Here is a 22,695-nt window from a genome sequence, read left to right on the forward strand (position 1 = left end):
CTCTCTCTCTCCCTCTCTCTCTCTCTCTCCCCCCCTCTCTCTCTCTCTCTCTCTCATGTTGTCTTCTCATCACAGTTAACAATATAAAAAAGAAAGGACACTATTGCACACTGTTGTTTTATTCTTTGCTTCTCTGAAACAGTTGATATTTGCTTGGCAAAAGCCCTCAAGAAGGCAATGGTTTAAAAAAAATAAATGATTAGACATTATTCAAATGAGAACTGTATGCATAGATGTTTTCTTGTAGATTATGATATTGTGACATTGAAGGTGTTCACAAGAAAAAAAATATAGCTCTGATATTCATTATTCATGACTGCTGTGTCACTGCAGGTGAGCATGTGTGGCTTGTGCTGGATGGGCCTGTCGATGCCATTTGGATTGAAAATCTGAACTCTGTGCTTGATGACAACAAGACCTTGACCTTGGCCAATGGTGACAGAATCCCAATGGCCCCCAACTGCAAGATCATCTTTGAGCCACACAACATCGACAACGCCTCGCCTGCCACTGTCTCCCGTAATGGCATGGTGTACATGAGCAGCTCAGGTCTTGGCTGGCAACCAATTCTGCAGGTGTGTATCTTTTTTTAAATAACGTTTGTTCAGTCAAGCAAAACTATTGTTTCATTCTTTTGAGAGAGTTTTCAAGAGAGGCAAAACTGATATAACATTCGCTTCAGAAACAATTTTCAATCCTTGTTTTCATTATTTTTATTTGTTAAAAATCTGTTGTGTATGTTGTTCAAGCACAAATTACTGACATGTTTGATTCAGTGATTGTTTCTGATTTATAAAAGACATCTCCCTGACCAATATCATGGTACACTAGTTTAGCACCTGGCTAACAAAATACTTAGGCTATTCTTACATATTTTGTTATCCTTCTTCCACGCAGGGTTGGCTGAACCACAGACCTCTCAATGAAAGAGATGTCATCATGACTCTGTTTGAGGGTTCGTTCACTGACATGTGGAATTTTGCCCAGCAGAACTTGGAATTCAAAATGGAGATCCTTGAAGCCTTCATCATCTCACAGGTAGGTCCACAGTACTACCGTCTTTTAGTTTTAGTAAGAGTTTTATGGCACTTGCAACACAATAAGGTCATATAAGTGCCGAAGATTAGAGGTGTTACAAGAGAGTAACAAACACAAAATAGAAGGAGGAGGAGAGATCAGGACGATAGACGTTTGATAGGAAAGAAGAAGCAAACCACACCAGAGCACACGCCAACCACCCACTACCGTCTAGAATGCACATAGCGAAATCAGCGGGGCATGGAATCTCTTTGTAATGTACGAATTTTGCTATGTATGTGTTTCAAATACAAAGAGGATATATGCAGAAAAATTTGGAACTTGAAAATCTGTTTGATAGTTTGTGTTTCCCTGCTATGTGCATACTGCATTGTATGGCTTTTGAAACCCTTTCTGTATTTTAAGATTTTGTAAGAAGTTCTATGAATGCTCCCTTTATCCTATCTCAAGAGTGCCCCCAATTGGTATTCAAACCAGGTTCAAAGCTCAACAATTCAGCTTGATACCAGCTGAACTGGCACTGTAGCTAGAATAGGTTGACTCACCTTTTGTCTTCAATATGATCTGAGAATGTTTCTTGCTTTTTTATATCAACTTGAAAAATGTCCTTTATCTGTAATTTTGACCCATGTGTTTTTGCGGCATTCTTCTATAATGTACTATTGATGATGTGATCTCTCCTTTTAACTCATACCAGACTAACCAGATTTCTGTACTTTACTTTGTACTTCAGGCATGCAAGCTCATGTCTGGCCTGATCCCCTTGAAAGACGAGAAAGACGGCTCAGGTCACCTGACCCGCGAACACTATGAGCGCTTGTACATCTTCACTCTCATGTGGAGCATTGGAGCCTTCCTTGAACTGGATGACCGTGCCAAGATGGAGGAATTCCTGCGGAAACACGAGACCATCAGACTGGACTTACCACAGATCCCAGATGGCTTTGACGCCACCATGTTTGATTACATGGTGGATTCTGATGGTATGTGTTTAGCATTACATTTGTGGGATAAAAAATGTGTAAGATGGGATCTACTTTTGGCTGTGGATTGCATGGATGCTCTTATGGTAGACCAAAGAGTCTACATAACAAGAGGGGCCACTTCTCTCTTTGAACCAATTAAAAAAGTGTCCTCAAAATTCGGTGGCGTCCTCTTCGCAAAAGCGCACCTTTAGCAAACAGAGTTATCCTACTTGAGTTTAAAAAATCAAAGTGAAACTAGCAAGTTTTTGAATGAATTTCGGAAGAATGCTTTTTAAAAATGGTTACGCTGACAAAAAACCTCTTCCGGAGGAAAGGGTGATTGTTTTCTTAGTTTAATTTGACTTTAGAATGAAAGGCGAGAGGTCATTAAAATTTTAAAAACCTAAAACTCCGCACTGAACGAACCCGAACTGCTGATGAACAGCAGTCGATCTGCGCACGCAAGGAGGTGCTATTCCTCTTCTTCTGGAAAAACGAAAGAGAGCTTCAAAACAGACTGCAGCGCCATCTGAAGCAAAGAGCATACTTCCTGCGGACACTTTTTTGGCTGAGTGTCCCATCTTGTTATTTACTATCTTTGGTTAGACTCAGTGGTGGATACTGATGTGACTTACAAGGCTTTGAAAACCTGCTTTACACATTAGTGTTTTCTGACATCCCCGTAGTGGTGAGGTGCCTATTTGTTGTCTAGGTTCAGGGGGCATAATTGGAAATTTGATTTTTTAATTATTTTTTTTCAAGTAGGATGGAGGTCTAACCATCAACTTATTATAACTGTAGAGTGTGTAGAAAAAATAGTATGAGTTCTTTATAATGCAAAGTTTCTGAGTGTTCTCAGAGGGTCTGCTGGGGTAATAATAGTTGTAAAGTGCATAGAGCATGCTCTTGAGCATGGATATGCGCTATATAAATGCAATTATTATTATTATTATTTCTTGCAAATTTTTTCTTCGCTAGAAAAATCCTTTCTTCTTTACTATCCGTTGACTACTCACATGAAAAATGAAAGCAATCTTTATTATGAGTTTATAGAAGTCTCTTAGACACATAAAATGTAATGGAGTGATTTTCTCAGTGATTTAACTTTTTCCGGATGTAATTTTCATGGTCTTCTGTTTAAAAAGATGTAACTTCTGTTGCTGATCTGTCATTGATACATTACCTGGAAAGACTTAATTTTTATTCTAGCTAGTCTTAAGACATTAAAAAATTTTTGCTTTCAGGGAGCTGGGTGTACTGGGGAAAGAAGGTGACGGATTACGTGTACCCGACCGACCACGAGCCTGAGTACACCAGCATCTTGGTGCCCAATGTGGACAACGTGAGGACAGAGTTCCTCATCAACACTATTTCCAAACAGAGCAAGGTGAGAGAGGAAGAGGGAGGGTGGGAGAGAGAGAGGGAGAGAGAGAGAGAGAGAGAGAGAGAGACAGAGAGAGAAAGAGAGAAAGAGAGAGAGAGAGGAGGAGAGGGGGGAGAGTGAGAGTAAGAGCGAGAGAAAAAGAGAGAGAGAGAGGGGGGGAGAGATCGCAATTAGGAAGAAAGAGTGAGACTTAATCTATATTCCTGAAGTTTTTGATGCAACAACACCTCAAAACGGGCTGTAGTTTCTCATTTAAAAGACAATAATTTGCTTTTTCTTTCACAAACATTATTTTGTTTTTCTGTCGCTAGGCTGTGTTGCTGATTGGTGAACAAGGAACTGCCAAGACTGTCATGATCAACAACTACATGGGACAATACAACCCAGAATTCCATGTAGCCCAGTCGGTCAATTTCTCCTCTGCCACGACACCATACATGTTCCAGGTACGGGAGAAAATGTTGTAACTCTGATATTGTAAGAGGAAAGAGGATTAAGAATAAAGGACAGAAAAGGAGAGAGTGACGGAGGGAGAGAAAGAGAGAGAGAGAGAGAGGGAGAGAGAGGGAGAGAGAGAGAGAGAGAGAGGGGGGGAGGGAGGGAGGACAAAAAGACAGAAAAGTTGTTGTGAAGTGGAAGAAATGGGAACTGAGTATCAAAATCTGTTGAGAAAAATAAAAGAGCTAAGATGTATTTCTAAAAAAAAGTTTTCTTTCTTTAATTAAGTAGTGATGCATTGCTTTAGGCCCCCTATAAAATCACACAAATGTCCTCTAAAAAAGTATGAACTCTGTGTGACAACAGCTAGACAAATTATTGTTGTGCTGCCCTCTGTGATGAATTTACGCAAACCTTTCAACTCTAAGTTTATCTTACCCTGTCTTATCGTATGTGGTCTCAGATTACCTTTCCTTATCTCCTCTTGTCTTATCTTATTTCAGCTCTGTTCACTCTTATTTCAACAGATCTCTACTCACTGTCATGTCATCTTACATTTTTCTAATGCATTGGACAGAAGGGTGAGAGCCCAGTTGTTGCTGGATCGATAACAACAACAACAACAACAACACTTTTCTCATATCACTCCACCAGCGTTGTGGTCCAGCTCTTAGGCTGTGTGCTGTGGCACTCAGAAGATGTGAAATTGGTTTCCAGATGGAAATTTAAAAAAAAAAAAAAATCAAATTGAGTACCTCCGACTGTCTGTAGGGAAATTTTTTTAAAACAAAATCAAATTGAGTACCTCCGTCTGTCTGTAAGGAAATTTTTTAAAAACAAAATCAAATTGAGTACCTCCGTCTGTAAGGAAATAAAAAAAAAAAAAAATCAATTTGAGTACCTCCATCTGTCTGTAAGGAAATTTTTAAAAAACAAAATCAAATTGAGTACCTCCGTCTGTCTGTAAGGATACTGTATCCTGCTCAGCCCAGATTGGCGCTGGATGGCAGGATCAAAATGTGCCATCTCCCTCCCTAAAGATCTAAATTGTGTTGGTGAGACTGTAAAACACTTACAATTCATAATATTACTTTTATTATCTCAGAGGACCATTGAGAGCTATGTGGACAAGAGGGTGGGCTCCACATACGGGCCCCCAGCTGGCAAGAAAGCTACAGTGTTCATTGATGATATCAACATGCCAGTGATCAACGAATGGAAGGATCAGATCGCCAATGAGATTGTCCGACAGCTGATGGAGAACCATGGCTTCTACAGCTTGGAGAAGCCTGGAGACTTCACCACCATTGTGGACATGCAGGTCAAAATAGAGACTGTGAATCATTTAGTGGGAGAACATTGATAAAATGAGAGAATAAATGGGAGGCAGCGTGGTGGAATCAGGCTCTCGTCAAAATAATCAAAGTGAAGAAACTTACATTTTTCCACAGGTTTGTGAATTTTTATCAAATTTTTGTTTTTTGGCTCAACATCTTCATGCCCATTAAATAACTAATTTCTGTGTTTATTTTTCTGAAAAACGTTGATTAAAGGCACCAAAAAATGTAAATTTTCGGTTACCACGGACTCTTAAGCTAAGGAAATAACTAATCTTTGGCGGCCATTTTCTCACTAAGTTTACCCCTGAAAACAGGTTACCCCCACCTCCTTCTTTCGCAAATATCTCGACTTGTATTCAAGATAAATGGATAATTTTTTCATCCAAATAAAGACAAGTGAACAAGCTTTAAGTTAATTTCAATAACTCTACATGCCCAAAAATTGATGAGAGCCTGATTCCACCACGCTGCCTCACAAATGGCATCAATTAGCTTGTGTAGTAAAACAGCAATAACGTAGTCCCACTTGTATTTGTACGTGTGGGACACATTTTTTAGCCTGTGTTTACGATTCTTTTTCTTATTTTGTGCTGCATGGCATTGGAGTTTATATCCTTGCTTTTATATTTTCCTGTGTGTAATGTTTATATGTAAGCCTGCTGGCTTAGTGTGATCTTGTTTCAGGTGAATGTGTGCTCTGCCATCAGACACTTGAAGTCTATCACCTTTACAATAAATAATAATAATTGCATTTATATAGCGCATATCCATGCTCAAGAGCTTGCTCTATGCGCTCTACAACTATTATTACCCCAGCAGACCCTCTGAGAACACTTAGAAACATTCTCAGCTTCCGCGGAAGCATACAGTGCAAGCTGCGGATTTCACGCGCTCAAACACTATCAAACTGACAAGATCTTTACTGTCAGAGGCTAGATGTACATTGATAAACATTTTAAATGTTGGCTACTTAGTTGTTGGCGGGAAAGAAGCCTCCTCTCACATGTTTTTTTGAGGTAATAGAGGGCATTCTAATGCTGTGTACAGAAGAAGTGTTATAGCTTAAATGCAGGTATTAGCAATCACGTTGACTTTTTAGGGCCTGTTGAAAACACTGTAACTCATTCCATGCCAACCGTCTGTGTTTATGCAATTTCCTGCTGTGCTGATCATCTATATATATGTAGGCATTATCTCAAATGAAGTTGAATCAGCTTCTCACTGAATTTGTTAATGCTCACAGGTGACTTTTGTCCCATCTATTAATCCCCATTTTGGATGTGATTTTGTTAGTCCCCATCCTTTTCTGATGAATATTATGTATATGACATGTGACACTTGTCATGAAAGATACATAAGAGAAGCACATTTTTTTTCATCCCCATGTATAATATAAGAATAAATTTCCAACTTTTGTGGCAAGACTGTATAAATCCCCCTGGAGGAATGAGTTGATCAGGCCCTTTACTTTAACCTCCGCCAAATCCACTTCATCTATACACAGTGGAATAAAGACAAAATATTGAAAATCCTTTTCAGGCAAAGGGAAGTACAGGAAAAGGGATCCTGATAACACATTGTGTATGTCCAAATTAAAGTCAAAGTTCAGCGCTAAGGTATGGATTAAATGCTTAATAAATTTTACTTGTAATTGTCATCTTAAGTAAATTATTGCATCTTCTTTTATTTTTCCAGTTCCTGGCTGCCATGATCCAGCCTGGAGGTGGCAGAAATGACATTCCTCAGCGTCTGAAGCGTCAGTTTGCCATTTTCAACTGCACCCTTCCCTCCAACCCATCCATTGACAAGATCTTCAGTGTGATTGGCTCAGGACACTACTGCAAGGAGAGAGGTTTCTCTGATGACGTGGTGGCAATGGTCACCAGTCTGGTGCCTATCACCAGAAGGTTATGGCAGCTTACCAAGGTCAGTATTGAGCTGAAGTTTAAGTTAAGCGAGCCAATCACAATCCAACATTTTGGGGTCCACCTAGACACCATGACTACGTAGACCCCAATCGGGGAGTACGTAGACACTTCCTTGATTTTAACGTTGTTGTTGTTGCTGCTGCTGCTGTTGTAATCAGTCCTGTGGCAGCTAAGCTATGGTATTTGTGCCTGATAAAGTTCGATTCTCTATTTAAGTGCTTTAGTCTTGTATTTTCTCTGCTCTTCTGTAATAGCTTCATTGTGCTTCACTGTAATTATTTTGTTCTGGTTTGGAAAGTCCACATAATGTAAGGCCTAAAACAGATCACTAGCCAAATTGCAGACATTCACTTTTTAATAAATGTGAGGCATCGTGGTGGAATCAGTCTCTCGTCAATTTTTGGGCATGTAGAGTTATTGGTATCATCTTAAAGCTTATTCACTTGCCTTTATTTTGATGAAAATAATTATCCATTTATCTTGAATACAAGTCGAGATATTTGCGAATGAAGGAGGTGAGCGTCACCCGTTTTCAGAGGTAAAATTAGTGAGAAAATGGCCGCCAAAGATTAGTTATTTCCTTAGCTTAAGAGTCCGTGGTAACTGAAAATTTTCATTTTTTGTGCCTTTAATCAAAGTTTTTCAGAAAAACCCACACAGAAATGAGTTCTTTAATGGGCATGAAAGGTGTTGAGCCAAAAAACAAAAATTTGATAAAAATTCACAAACCTGTGGAAAAATGCAAGTTTCTTCACTTTGATTATTTTGATGAGAGCCTGATTCCACCACGCTGCCTCACATATGTCTTGTTCATTAGACTGTAATAGTGGCTGTCCCATTACACTTTTTAGAATTATATGTATTCATGATGCAGGACAAACTTGAGAGAAAAGCGACTGTGAAATGGTTTTGAAGTCCCCGCCAGTGATTCATAGCTTTTGTTTTTAAAGGTCTCAGCTTGCATATTTTGCATGTTGATAGGGCTGCTTATTTCCTTTTTTTGGGACCTTTTTATTGTTTTTCAGTTTCATGTCTGTTTCAGCCAAAACTTGCCTCTAACCAGCATAAAGTAGTAGTCACTTATTTAATAGTTATCTGAATGCTCTCTCGAAGACCTTGCTTTCTGTTTCAACTTTAGTTAACATTTGTTCCTTGATTTTTTATTTGCATCAAACTAGATCAAAATGCTTCCAACTCCGGCCAAGTTCCACTACATCTTCAACTTGAGAGATTTGTCTCGCATATGGCAAGGCATGCTGAACACCCAGAGCTCTGTGATCTCCGACGTCAAGCTCCTGATGGGACTGTGGAAACACGAGTGTTGTCGTGTCATTGCTGACAGGTGAACCTCTCTTTCATCTTTTCCTCTCTATTTACTTTGGGTTGAGTTTTTTTCTGTTGAACATTGTGAAAAATATACTGTTTTTTCATTTGAGGTATTATTCATCCAAAAGCAAAGTAAAGCCTAAAAGTAAGATCAGCGCAAGCAGCATCTGTGGCTTAATCTTAAGGTCCAACTCCTAAATTATCTACAGTAAGTGTATTGAGGATTAAAGTATAAACAATCACTTATCATGAAGGTCAGCACTTAATGCTGATGACAGTCATTTTTTTTAATACATGAAAAAAGCTATTATTTGGAACTTGGTGTTTTTATTTGATTGAATTTGTGCTGTTTCAAATTTTAATATTCAGGAGAAAATTGAAAGTTGCAATTTGAAGCTTGAAAACAGATTGGTTTTTTTTCCAGTGTATTTTTGAGCTGGAACCCAAAGTGTCTAACATTGGCACTGCTAGCACTCAGGATATAGACTTGTCTTATCACAAACCTTTTTCTTAATATGATTTTTGTGTGTATATTTCAGAATTGCATTATGTCTGCTGTTATGAATTTTGTCTCACTCAACTTTGTGCTTTTTTTACCTCACAGACCTCTGCAGCTGTTGTTGTATGTGCAAGACCATTTGACTTTGACTGAAATGTCTTCAGTGTGGAAGTCACTTAATTAGATCTCTCCTGATCAAAAGCTCTATGCTTTATGTTGTTGCTAATAGTGATAACAGGTTGAGAGACGCAGAATGTGTAGGAGAAGATTTATGCCCATCTCTTACACATCGTTTTGTTGCTAATAGTGATAACAGGTTGAGAGATGCAGAATGTGTAGGAGAAGATTTATGCCCATCTCTTACACATCGTTTTGTTGCTAATAGTGATAACAGGTTGAGAGACGCAGAATGTGTAGGAGAAGATTTATGCCCATCTCTTACACATCGTTTTTTGCACCTGAATGGTGGCTGGGCACTGTCATACTGTTGGTGAATAATAGAACTAATTTATTATATGTGTATGTGAAGGTAAGATCCTTTAACTTTGCAAGTGAATGTGAAAACAAACCTATGACCACACAGCAGTTCATTGGTCAACACACGCCGCTCTTTTTTTCAGGCATTAAAGCATAGGAGAAATTTTGATTTGGTTAACTGTCTTTATTCTCTCGTACTGATGCTAAATTTAACAGGTTCACAAGCCGAGAGGATGGCACGTGGTTCACAAAATCGATGAGTCGTGTGATGCAGGAGGAATGTGGAGAAGCTATAACAACTTATTTAGACCCAGTCCATCTGTTTGTAGACTTTATGAGGTATTTCTTGAGCAAAGATAAGCAGCACATTGTGTGTGTGACAGCCCACAGATGCACACTTGAAGGGTGCTGACGTTTTGCAGTCCAGTGTCCAGCACTATTGCACATGGAATGCTGTGGTGACTTCACTCTCGAATTGTTCCACATTTCTATTTCTGCAAGTGGTGAAAGTTTTTAGCTGGGCGCACATTTTTTTTCACTTCTTACTGCCCCCACCCTGTCAATCTTTTCTGAAGTTGTTTCTTCTCTTCTCAAATTTTCATGTAGAAAATAGTTGATGAAGTGCAGGGAAAACCACAAGAGGCAGACCTTTTTGGTGACAAGACTAGCTGTTGTTCTCCACACTTAATAATTTATGTTTTGTCCAAGATTTATTATGTCAAAACTAACCCATTCACTATCTTGCATGAAACTGCTGTCGACCTTTGTAGAGCTCAAAACTCTGCCAGGTTTTAGATGGAAGATTAGCACAATTGTGATTTAAACTTTTTGACATAAATAGAATGATTTCATGTCTTTTTTTAAAATGTTTTTTTTGGTAATCTTCTTCTGAAATTTCATCAACTTTCAATAACAAAAACCTCTATAATTTCAAAGTTAGTAACTTCGCGGCCTTTCTCATGCTGGGTAGTGATGAAGTTAGAGTTAGATATTCCTCTGTGTATATCGTTGCTTAACTCTTGATTGCCAGCGACCAGTTGTTTTGTTTTCAGACTCAGCTGTAGATGAGCCGAACTCTCACTGGACAAGACACTGTCTTGTTCCCTTGCACCCTATGACTGTGTAATGTATTGTCCATCACTGCTTGGTCACTCACTGCGTTGTTTGTTTGTCTTGCTGTGGTGCACACACATTTGACTAACAGGTTCGTGCGTTATGAAGACCTGCAGTGGTTTGAGAAAACGGTCAAGCGTATTGTGACAGAGGAGGTCAGTGAGGATGCCGGAGAGATGGTCATCAACAACATGATATTCACTGACTTCATGAGGTGGGCAAGGCTGTGTTGTTTTTTATGCAGCTATGGTAATACAACTCACTGTCTTTTCTGAGACAAGGCAAAAACAGGTTAAAGCCATGTCATAATCATTTAAAAGTGAGGAAACCCATAGCTGTGTTTTACTATTGTTCGGTTTGTGGGGGCAAACAGTTTTAGAGAAAATGAAGAAACATATGCTTGAAAGGGCTCTTTATTTTATTTTTGTCCTCTAGTACAATGTTACGGAAAAATGACTACTGATTAAAAGAAAGGTACTGTTTAAATACCAATATGTTACGTTACTGTTACAACAGCTATTGTGCAATGTACATTATTCCTGTGGTGTATTAAGTCTTAAGTACACAGAGATGAGAGAATTAGTTAAGAAGGCAAAAGCTGTGATCAGGTTTGTCTTTATTCTTGTGCAGTCGTACAATAGTGGTCAGGTAACATTTGCGTTTTTAGCGGCTTTTCGGCAATATGCCAGAGTGGACTATTGGGGCCAAAATTAGATTACATCACACAATTCCACAGTGTTGTTCTTATGTGACAATGCTACTACAACTTACTGTCTTCTCCGAGACAATGAAAAAATAGTTTTATACCACTTCATGAGATTGTACTGTGAAAATCCTTGGGTACATTCTTTTATTAAGTATAAGTAGCAACAACTATTTCTTACGTAAAAAACAGTTAATTTACACTGCATTTCAAACAGTGCTGATTAAAAGTCTACCTGAAAAAGGGATTCAAGTTATGAATGATTTTTATTTTTGAAGAAGGAGATGGGGGTTTCCATAATAATGCATTTATTAATAAACGACAGAGAAAATAAAGCATGCAGTGTTTGAAAACTCTTCTTCAGTGAAAAGAACCTGCTTTCTTTTTATAGCAGTTACACCTTATCCTTCTGTGTGTAAATTTTGAAAATAAATATAAGCACTGGCTCTGGCATTCTATTGCATTTTCTCTTGGTGCATCCTTCATCAGTGTCTTTTTTGTGAGGCCTTTTGAGAAAATATTGCTATTTAGAATCTATATTTCATGGAACTGAATAAGTATGGATCCTCACGAGTTTGAGGTGGACCGGTAAATAAAACTTTTTTTTGTAAGTTAAGAGTAAGCTTATAGTGGGTAACGACGCTTGTTCGTTTGTGAAATGTTGGTAGGATAGATTAAGCTTCCAAAAGGGGAATGGAGCATTTTGTTGGATAAATGAAGCTTGATTTTATAGTGGGTAAATAGTGTTGTAGTTTTGTGAATGAAGCTTGTGATTAGGGAATATAGCTCATCTTGATAGGTGGTTGGGGGATGCTCTGGTGTGATTTGCTCCTTTATTCTCAAACAACTTTCATCCTTATCTCTCCTTCTTTTTGTGTTTGTTAACTTTCTTGTAACACCTCTAATCTTTGGCAATTATATGACCTAATTGGGTTGGAAGTGCCGAAAAACACTTATGAAAACACACAAAAATCTGATCTTAGTAGGTAAATGAAGCTTTAAATTCTAAAATACATCATTTATTATGTTTGCAGAGATGCCCCAGAAGCCACAGGAGAGGAGCCTGAGGATGCTGACTTTGACATGCCCAAAATCTATGAGCCCGTGAGTTCTATGTTTGAGTCCCAGTTCAACTACTTTCTCAATATAATAGAAGCCACAAGTGATAATGTTTATGCTTGAACTTATCCCCCAAAAAATCTCTTTGAAAATTAGGATATTTTTAAGCTTCTGAACATGAATTGGTGTGTTTTGATTGAATGTAGTACCCTTATTCCTTCTTAAATCTATTTATTCATCTTTGGTTGTGCTTATTCACTTGTTCTTCATCCATGATCTTTCTTTCTTTCTTTCTGTTCCTTTGTCTTCAGTCTGACATCTTTCATCCCTCCTGTTCTTTCAACCTTCTTCAGCAGGTGGTTGGAGGGCACCACTGGGAGGTCTTACTTTAAACTGTCTCATTAGTGATCTGTCTGTCTCTTTTTTTCTCTTCATGAAATAACCATTATTGTCTTGATGTGCTTCTCTTTACTCAAACAAACAAAAAAACCCAAACAAACAACCTCTGGTGTGGCTTGCTTTTTTTTTCCCTATCAAACATCTGTTATGATGTTATGTATTCTTCATATTTGATCAAAGTCAGATGAGCACAAGACGATAATAAACATTCAGCCATATTGATTTCATAGGGAAGGGAAGTGTTTATTTTCGTATCGAACATCTTCACTATATTCAAGTATAAGTATCGAATATCATGACAACATCTATCGTCCTTTTCTCCCCTTCTTCTTTTTTATGTTTTTAACACCTCTAATGTTTAGGCGCTCATATGACCTTCTGCAGTTGCGAGCGCCGTAAAACCTCTACTAAAACTAAACTAAAACAAGCTTTTCTTGCTTCGTGATCACAGATTGAGAGTTTCCACCAGCTGGAGGAGAGGCTGTCCATGTTCCTGCAACAGTACAACGACAGCATTCGTGGAGCTGGCATGGACCTGGTCTTCTTCAAGGACGCCATGACTCACCTGGTCAAGGTCTCACGCATCATCCGCACCCCACGGGGCCACGCCCTCTTGGTGGGAGTCGGAGGTTCAGGGAAACAGTCGCTGACAAGACTGGCCTCCTTCATTGCTGGCTACAAGACTTTCCAGATCACACTTACCAGGTCTGTAACGGAGATGGTTTTGCTTATGACCAGTCAGAAATAATTCTCCTCAGGATTTCTCTTGAATTGCAATTTCTTGTCTGTGTGAAAAAATTGACAAATTTCAAAGTTCTGTGTAGTATTTTGCTGCAATTTGAGTATAAGGGCATTGTGCTTTTGTTTAGGGGTGGAATATATTTGTGAGGCAGCGTGGTGGAATCAGGCGCTTGTCAAAATAATCAAAGTGAAGAAACTTGCATTTTTCCGCAGGTTTGTGAATTTTTATCAAATTTTTATTTTTTGGCTCAAGACTCGTCATGCCTATTGAAGAACTCATTTTTGTGAGGATTTTTCAGAAAAACGTTGATTAAAGGCACAAAAAATGTAAATTTTCAGTTACCACTGACTCTTAAGCTAAGGAAATAACTAATCTTTGACGGCCATTTTCATGCTAATTTTACTTCTGAAAACGGGTGACCCCCACCTTTTTCATTCACAAATATCTCGACTTGTATTCAAGATAAATGGATATTTTTTTTCATTCAAATAAAGACAAGTGAACAAGCTTTAAGATGATACCAATAACTCTCCATGCCCAAAAACTGACAAGAGCCTGATTCCACCACGCTGCCTCACAAATCATGAAAAAAAAATAGAGATCAGGAAGCTTCAGAAAAACTGACATGAGTAGAAAGTGGTAAAAAGTATGTGTCTGTCACTAACTCCAGCATATATATATCTATCTGATCCAAATACTCTTGAATAGTTTATATTTTCATCAAGATATAATTAACTGCTATTCTTTCTTCACCCCTTATGTCCCCTTATGTTTTAAAATGCAGAAGTATATAATTTCAACAAGAGATTTGTCTCAAACTTTATTCACATTGTGCTCATCTCTTCTGTTGCTCAGATCATACAATGTGTCGAACCTTTTGGAAGACCTGAAGTTCTTGTACAGAACAGCTGGGCAGCAAGGCAAAGGTATCACCTTCATCTTTACTGACCAGGAGATCAAGGATGAAGGATTTCTGGAGTATCTCAACAACATGCTCTCCTCTGGAGTGGTCAGTGTTTCTTCCTTTGAAATTTGGTTGGAATTACACTACTAGGCATTATTTTTAAGTCAGTACTTTTTCTTTTTTGTTCATCATCATAATATCATCATCATCATCATCATCATCATCATCATCATCATCATCATCACATGTTTGAATGTCCAGGAACAATGGCAATTCGAATAGAGTTATTTGGACGAGTGGAGGTGCCGCTAAGCATATTGACAATGGAGCCGAAAAAGAGCCTCGCTCTCACTCGAAGATTTCTTCTTGAAGTCCGTCAGGTCCATTAAGGAAACGAAAAATCATCATCATCATCATCATCATCATCATCATCATCATCATCATCATCATCATCAATCCCTTAGTATCACAGATAACGTTCTACCCGTCTCATTCCTCTCCTTTTGAGAGCTGGACTTTCTCATAGCCCCATATTGTCGTATACCTGTCCACCCTGAGATGTTGTCCTCTCATTTTTGTCTGCCTTCCTCTCCTCCTGCATCCTTGTACTGTGCCCACATCACAGTAGTCTTTGATTACCCATGTAATCTTGCAATGTCTCTTCTGTTATCTATTTGTGGTGGCCGAATTTTGCTATTCAAAAGGCTTTTTAATGGCAGCATCGATCGACATGCGGTTTTCGCCAGAAGATTCTTTAAAATATTCTCCAGAGCATGCCGCCCTTCGTTTTTTCAGTTTTGCTGCAAAAAGCTACATTTCTTTATTTTGCCGATCGCTTTTGTAGGCCGACGCTTCTGTCACTGTAATTTTAGAAAATCCGGAAGTGACATTTCGCGAGGCGCATTTTGTTTTGAGAGTATAGATCTAGACCTTATAATTTTTTGCATCTCTCAAGATTTATTGCCCCATTCCAGTAGAGTGTAAATATAGTAGGCCAATGACTTTTAGTTGATATTAAAGCACCGGCCTAGACGGTCAGAGAACGGTTAGTATAAGAACGTATAGGCACCGCCGATCATTCCTTTCATCGAAAGGGGGCCCAGCCAGTTTCTAATATATGTATAATTGTTCCAGGTGTATAAATCATTTAAGCCAGTTTCTAATATATGTATAATTGTTCCAGGTGTATAAATCATTTAAGCCAGTTTCTAATGTATGTATAATTGTTCCAGGTGTATAAATCATTTAAGCCAGTTTCTGATATATGTATAATTGTTCCAGGTGTATAAATCATTTAAGCCAGTTTCTGATATATGTATAATTGTTCCAGGTGTATAAATCATTTAAGCCAGTTTCTGATATATGTATAATTGTTCCAGGTGTATAAATCATTTAAGCCAGTTTCTGATATATGTATAATTGTTCCAGGTGTATAAATCATTTAAGCCAGTTTCTGATATATGTATAATTGTTCCAGGTGTATAAAGTGATTATAGATAGATTTTTGAGATTTGAAAAGGAAGCTCTATAGGATCACTATGAAATGCTATCAGTGGATTGATTGATCATCATCTCATGTTTCTGACCTTTATATTATATTGCTTATTCTTCTTCTCATTTTTTTTTAAACCTCACAGGTGTCCAACTTGTTTGCAAGAGATGAGATGGATGAGATTCTGGGAGAATTGGTACCGATAATGAAGAAAGAGCATCCCCGCAGACCCCCCAGCAATGAGAACCTGTATGAGTACTACCTCTCACGTGTCAGGGCAAATCTTCACGTGTCCCTTTGCTTCTCTCCGGTAGGAAAAACTCGAGTCCTGAACTCATTACTTTCTTTTAATTAACAAATTCCACTTTGGTTTATTTTCAATCTACATTTAAAAAAAAATAATTATCCAGCACAATGAAGTCACTAATAATTATCATAATATTTATAAATTGTGTTTGTCATTAAAAAGTATTTACTCTGAATTTGGTTTTCAAAGAATATATACTAAGTTTTAGTTCTTTGGAACCGACTTCAGCTCTTACTAAAGTAAAGTGGAACCAGCTCTAACTGTCACCTGTCCAAGAAAATCACCTGTGTAATGGCCCTTCCCATTTCTTGCCTTGTGTTTCTTCTTCTTTATACTGACATTGTCAAAGACGTCCACCTGCTTAAGACATCCACTTTTATCCTTGACAATGGGTGGTCATCTTGGATAGTTTTCACTGGAGTATTTAGAAGAGAGTAGCACTGTAAGAGAGTAACACTGTAAGGAGTATTTAGAAGACAGTAACACTGTAAGGAGTATTTAGAAGAGAGTAACACTGTAAGGAGTATTAAGAAGAGAGTGACACTGTAAGGAGTATTTAGAAGAGAGTAACACTGTAAGGAGTATTTAGAAGACAGTAACACTGTAAGGAGTATTTAGAAGACAGTAACACTGTAAGGAGTATTTAGAAGACAGTAACACTGTAAGGAGTATTTAGAAGACAGTAACACTGTAAGGAGTATTTAGAAGAGAGTAACACTGTAAGGAGTATTTAGAAGAGAGTAACACTGTAAGGAGTATTTAGAAGACAGTAACACTGTAAGGAGTATTTAGAAGACAGTAACACTGTAAGGAGTATTTAGAAGAGAGTAACACTGTAAGGAGTATTTAGAAAACAGTAACACTGTAAAACGTTTCTCTTGTCGTAGGTGGGTGAGAAATTCCGACAGAGGGCACTGAAGTTCCCTGGGCTCATCTCGGGCTGCACCATGGACTGGTTCCAGCGGTGGCCGAAAGATGCCCTGATTGCTGTGGCGGATCACTTCCTGTCTGACTTTGAGATTGTGTGCAGTGAGGAGGTGAAGAAACAGGTCATCCACACGATGGGCATCATTCACGATGGGGTGGCCGAGAGCTGCACTGACTATTTCCAGAGGTACTGGCTCTGTTTAGTTGTACCTTATGGATGGAAGTTTGGTCTCTTAGTTTCAGTTTCATTCAGGTGTTACGGAAAATATTCATCAAGGAGAGACAATAGAAATGCCACTTTGTAGAGAAAAACTGTAAAATGTTTTGGTAAATATTTTACGGCGCCTGGAACTGCATGAGGTCGTATGAGCGCTTGTAAAATGTAATTTGTAGTTTTACCACATTTATTATTTAAAGAAAATACATATTACTTTGAGGCATTGTTTGGCAAGTGTGATGTTTGTGATCAATATCAGTTGATTGCTATTATTTCCTTTACCTTTTCTCTCTTTACTATGCTCGTTGCCTGCAGTAGTTACCACTGTCTATAACTTCTCTTCCACCTTGAATGTTAAAGATCATCATTATTTTATGGCGGGCAAACTATTATTATTTATCTGTTTATTAATTTTAGGAAATAAAAAAACGGTGTAGAAACAAAAAGTGCATTTGTAAAGATTTGACATGCATGGTTTATTGTAAAAGAAACATAGATGATGAATGAGTCCACTGTTTGTGATTTTGTGTCTTGTCATTGTCTTTTGCACTTTGTTTGCAAGCAAAGTGTTGTGTATTTATTTGATGAGAGAATGTGTACACTTTTTGAAAGTTAATTGGAATGGGAGGGTGATTATGTTCTCAGTAATCATTCTTTACCATAAACTGAAATTGTATCAGACATAAATTTTGTAGGCTACAGAAACCATTTTTACATTCCTTACTCCTTCACATCTAAATAGTTACTTAAATGTTTGCCTCCACAACCAGGTATCGTCGGGCAACTCATGTGACCCCCAAGTCATACCTCTCCTTCATCAATGGCTACAAGACCGTGTACTCTGAAAAGAAGACCATGATTGGCGAGCTAGCCAACAGAATGAACACAGGTATGGCGCTCAGAAAATGTTTACTCTTTAAATTTAGATTTAGAACTGGAGATTCTATTGCTCAACAGAATGGGTGTCAGCAACTGACCTTACAAAAGTTTACTCTCATTTACCAGTTCTATAATTTTTTAATTTTTGAAGGAGATACCTCAGTTCAAAATGCCTTGTTTCTAATTTATTTCTTTAAAATATTCCTTTTGCCAAAAGTATCTGTTTTCTTTGTTCTTGACTTGAATGATAATAATAGACAAAAACAGGTCACAACAGGATTTGAGGAAAAGAATAATTTTATGATAAATGGGTGACCATTGTGAAAGGATAAAGAGTAAAGTGGGGCTACATGGTTTATTGGTAGTGTAGAGAAAACATTTTGTGCGACAAGCTAGAATTCTCTTTAGAAGTTGTTGTAAAATTTGACCATAACAGATCTAAGTTTCTTTGAATACACATCTGTTGAAATTCCATAGTTTGGAAGGGGCTTTAGATACTTGCTCGGTTTTGTTTAGAAACAATGTTAATTTGAAAACTGGAATTTGCCTTCATGTTAATTAAGGTTGAAAATGTAGATAAATCAGGCTTCCTCTTGGTTGAATGGCTCAGGTAAATCAGGCTCATAACACTTCTCATTCTCATTCATGTGATCTGTTCATGCAGATCTCTGCTTACAGACAAAGCCAATGTTGTAAAGATAGAAGCTGTGCTATATCGTGTTACAGTCGAAATTGACATGTTTTAGCTCTTTTATATCGTGTTACAGTCGAAATGAAATAACACGTTTTAGGTCTTTTATATCGTGTTACAGTCGAAATCAAATAACATGTTTTAGCTCTTTTATATCGTGTTACAGTCGAAATCAAATAACATGTTTTAACTCTTTTATATCATGTTATACGGGGTGCCCACTACAGCTGGATCGGGCCGATCGCCCGACTGGATCGCCTGAAACTGAAAACAAACACGTTTGTTTTTGAGGCGATCGAGTCGGGCAATCGGCCCGATCGGCCGATCCCGTCCGTAGTGAGCACCCCGTATTACAGTCGAAATCAAATAACATGTTTTTACCTCAGGTTTGGAAAAGCTGGTGGAGGCCTCCCAGGCTGTGGCAGAGCTGAGCAAGGAGCTGGCTGTCAAGGAGAAGGAACTGGCCATTGCTTCCGAGAAAGCAGAGGCTGTACTCAAGCAGGTTACCATTCAGGTGAGAGAAGTAGAGAACTGTCAAGTTAAAATATTACATCTGTTCTTTACTCTGACTTGTTATTGCTTTGTAGCCCTTAATGTTGAATGTGCTCTGGAAATTGAAACAAGTTTTAGCTCTGAGAACTTTGTAAGCTCAAAAGGCACTCCACTTGTGTATTGGCAATAAAACCTCTAAAATCTAAAGCCGATTGTTACAGTAATTTGTCTTTTGAAAACAATTTAAAGAATGTATGACAGGAGAAGTTACCTTTTTGAACGGCCTTAAATACAAGGTCTGTTATGTTTGGAAACACTAGATTGCAGTTAAAATTGAGAGCATCAAAGGTAAGTAGGCTATAAAACAATTTATTAGAAGTCTTGAATTTGTGTCCTATCATGTGTTCTTTATAATTGTAGTTTTAAAAAATAATTGGCAAAAATATTTGACAGCTGCACTTTGCAGTGCAGAGTTTGCTTCCTGAAAGAGTTGCAAACCTCTCCCCATGATCAAGCCTCACAGGAGATGGATCATACACTGGTTATTTTTTAAAACATTTCAATTCAAATGCTCCAAAATCTTGAATGACTCAAATACGGTTTCTAGCATCACAGAGTGATTTTCTTTGCAAGAATCATGATACAAAACTTTAAGACATATGAGCTGAAAGTTGAAAGGTCTCGTGGGTCTTTGAAATTTATATCGTCCCCTTTTCTCATACGCAGGCTCAAGCTGCTGAGAAAGTGAAGAACCAGGTGCAGAAGGTGAAGGACAAAGCTCAGAGCATTGTGGACAACATCGCCACAGACAAGGCCATCGCCATGGAAAAGCTGGAGGCGGCTCGCCCGGCCCTGGAGGAGGCTGAGGCTGCCCTGAACACCATCAAGCCGGCTCACATTGCCACTGTCAGACGTCTGGGCAAACCTCCACATCTCATCATGAGGATCATGGACTGTGTGCTCATTTTGTTCAGGTACAGGAAGATATTTAGTGCGTTCATCATTCTGTATTTCTGTTTTTCCTGCCCGTATTTTTCCTTGTTTGCCTTTCATGTGGAGGTGGGAGGGAAGGTGGGAGGGAAGGTGGGAGGGAGGGTGAGGGAAGGTGGGAGGGAAGGTGGGAGGGAGGGTGGGAGGGAAGGTGGGAGGGAGGGTGGGAGGGAAGGAGGGAGGGAGGGAGGGTGGGAGGGAAGATGGGAGGGAGTGTTGTTCAGAACTTTTTGTATCCATTCAGTTTTACTATTGTTCTTATGTCTGCTCCCACTAATATGTGGTGGCCATCTTGTCATGATCACTCAAGTTGGACCACTATTTAACATGAGCATATATGCATATGTGTGTGTTTCTGTGTGTTTATTTAGAATCAGAAGTAGACACAGACACTTGTAGTCTGGGTTTCATCTTTTTAATTTTTTTTTTGTTGTTTCATGAAATCTTTATAATGACATAAATGTTCTTAATTCTTTTGCATCTCTTTCATTCAATGTAAGCAAAAAATCTTATTCATATTTTCCTGACCTGGCCAACAACTCAGTTTATGGGTAATGTTTGGGTTTGATTTGCCCTTTTGTCAAGTTTAAATGAACATTCTGTTTCTCTGTCTCTATTTTGGATGTATTTTTTGCATTGAGTACACAACTGTTGTTTTCTTGTAGGAGCAAGCTGAATCCAGTGACAGTTGACCCTGACAGACCAGAATTTGTCAAGCCATCTTGGAACCATTCTTTGAAGGTATTTTTGCCCATTATTCTTAAAGGGGACAAGGGGTTGGAAAAAGGGGAGTACACTTGTTTTTCTTTCTTCAATGAAAGGCGGATAGCTTTCTCACCTTTTGAATTGTCATGTTAAGCAGTGCTTTGCTGGCCTGTGTACATATCTTTGTGCTCTACTGAAGATTCATTCTGGAAATAAAGAACATGGTCAAAAAGAGGCTGACTGTTGAAAAAAATATCTATCATTTTACGCTTTCTTTTTCTTTTTTTTTTTTCTTTTTTTCTTTTTTTTTTTTACTACATGCTGCTTATAAATACTCAGGTGCTGAAAATATTGGGGCAGCTATTATTTTCCTGTTAATGTGAAATTTATTGCTAAAGAATATGGGATACAGGAAAAGTAAATGTACTTGAATAAATTCTCCAAAGATTTTTAGTGCAGAATTACATCCTGAGAAAAAACAAAAGTGCTGTCCATTTAAGAACCTTGACCATCCCAGGTGACTTTTCTTTTTCTTCCATCACCCCAACCCCCTTGCCCCCATAGTTTTTCAACACAGATTATCATTTCTTGTAATTTATTTTTACGTTACCTAAATATTTTTCAACGGAAATGACAGACACAGACTTCATGGTGAACTTTTCCAACTTCTTTTCTGAACTTTGACGTTTAAAAGAACTGTTCTTACTTTGTTTCTAAAAGTTGCTTTTTGTTTCCCCCAGCTCATGGCTGACACCAACTTCCTGAAGAACTTGGTGGAGTTTGACAAAGACAAAATCAATGATGAGATGTGTGAGTTTGTGGAGCCGTACCTGGCAGCGGAGGACTACACCCTGGAGATTGCCAAGAACGTCTGCGGTGACGTGGCTGGTCTGCTGTCCTGGACAAAGTCTATGTACACTTTCTACTTCATCAACAAAGAGGTTTTGCCTCTCAAGGTAAACAATTTTTCCTTTCAACAAAGACTGTTTGCACCTTAAGTAACCGATTCTTTCCATTTGTATGCACTCGTTATATTTCGCTGACAAAGAGGTTTTGCCGCAGAAGGTAACAAATATATATATTGAAATAAAGGAATTCCACTTTATCTTTCACCTTGGAAAATGTATTTTACAAAGGCGTATGTAAATACTCAAATACGCTATTACATAAATGCTTAAATAATACACAGTATCGCAAACATAGACAATCCAATCACTATTGTTGGTTGTCTTTGCAAAATGTTCTGGGTTTTTTTTTGGGGGGGTTGTAAGTGTTTTACAGCGCTCGCAACTGCATTGTCATATGAGTGTGCGGAACACACCAAACATTTTCAGTTGGTAGGAAATTTTGAATTTCGCCCAGGTGGCGCCTGAAGCCTACTCTTATTGATTTTGGACCTCCAAAGGATCTTATATGTGCGCAACTTGCTCACGGAATGTCCAAGACTTTTCGCCCTTGTCTGAGAAGGCTAGGTGTAGATCTTACCTACCATAAAACCATGGGTGTGGCTCAAAGATAGCAGTAAGAAGGAGCCAAAGAGTAGCAGTAGAAAGGCTACAGAAAGAGTCAGGAGCCCAGGGGAGGGTGCAAAGGAGGTTAGTGAGGGAGTGGGGGCAGAAAGTGGAGATGAAAGCAGACGACAGATCATTGTTAGAAACATTGTTAGAGAGCAGAAAAGGA

The 22,695-nt window shown here is 38.4% G+C and overlaps 1 protein-coding gene across 1 annotated transcript in view; it reads left to right on the top strand.

Moving 5' to 3' along the window:
- Positions 1–22,695, top strand: part of LOC101864163 (dynein heavy chain 5, axonemal) — a gene marked incomplete in the record, with an annotated part of 108,174 nt that overhangs the window by 67,118 nt on the left and 18,361 nt on the right. The window contains 19 exon segments of the mRNA XM_013085493.2: positions 334–575; positions 898–1,038; positions 1,772–2,021; positions 3,248–3,390; positions 3,699–3,833; positions 4,931–5,146; positions 6,861–7,091; positions 8,272–8,435; positions 10,600–10,722; positions 12,246–12,315; positions 13,121–13,374; positions 14,267–14,420; positions 15,953–16,117; positions 17,002–17,228; positions 18,029–18,147; positions 19,215–19,342; positions 20,047–20,294; positions 20,976–21,051; positions 21,756–21,971. Coding sequence (XP_012940947.1) covers positions 334–575; positions 898–1,038; positions 1,772–2,021; positions 3,248–3,390; positions 3,699–3,833; positions 4,931–5,146; positions 6,861–7,091; positions 8,272–8,435; positions 10,600–10,722; positions 12,246–12,315; positions 13,121–13,374; positions 14,267–14,420; positions 15,953–16,117; positions 17,002–17,228; positions 18,029–18,147; positions 19,215–19,342; positions 20,047–20,294; positions 20,976–21,051; positions 21,756–21,971 — 3,302 coding nt within the window.

The sequence above is a fragment of the Aplysia californica genome, unplaced genomic scaffold, assembly GCF_000002075.1.
Source record: "Aplysia californica isolate F4 #8 unplaced genomic scaffold, AplCal3.0 scaffold00380, whole genome shotgun sequence".
Classification (NCBI taxonomy): domain Eukaryota; kingdom Metazoa; phylum Mollusca; class Gastropoda; order Aplysiida; family Aplysiidae; genus Aplysia; species Aplysia californica.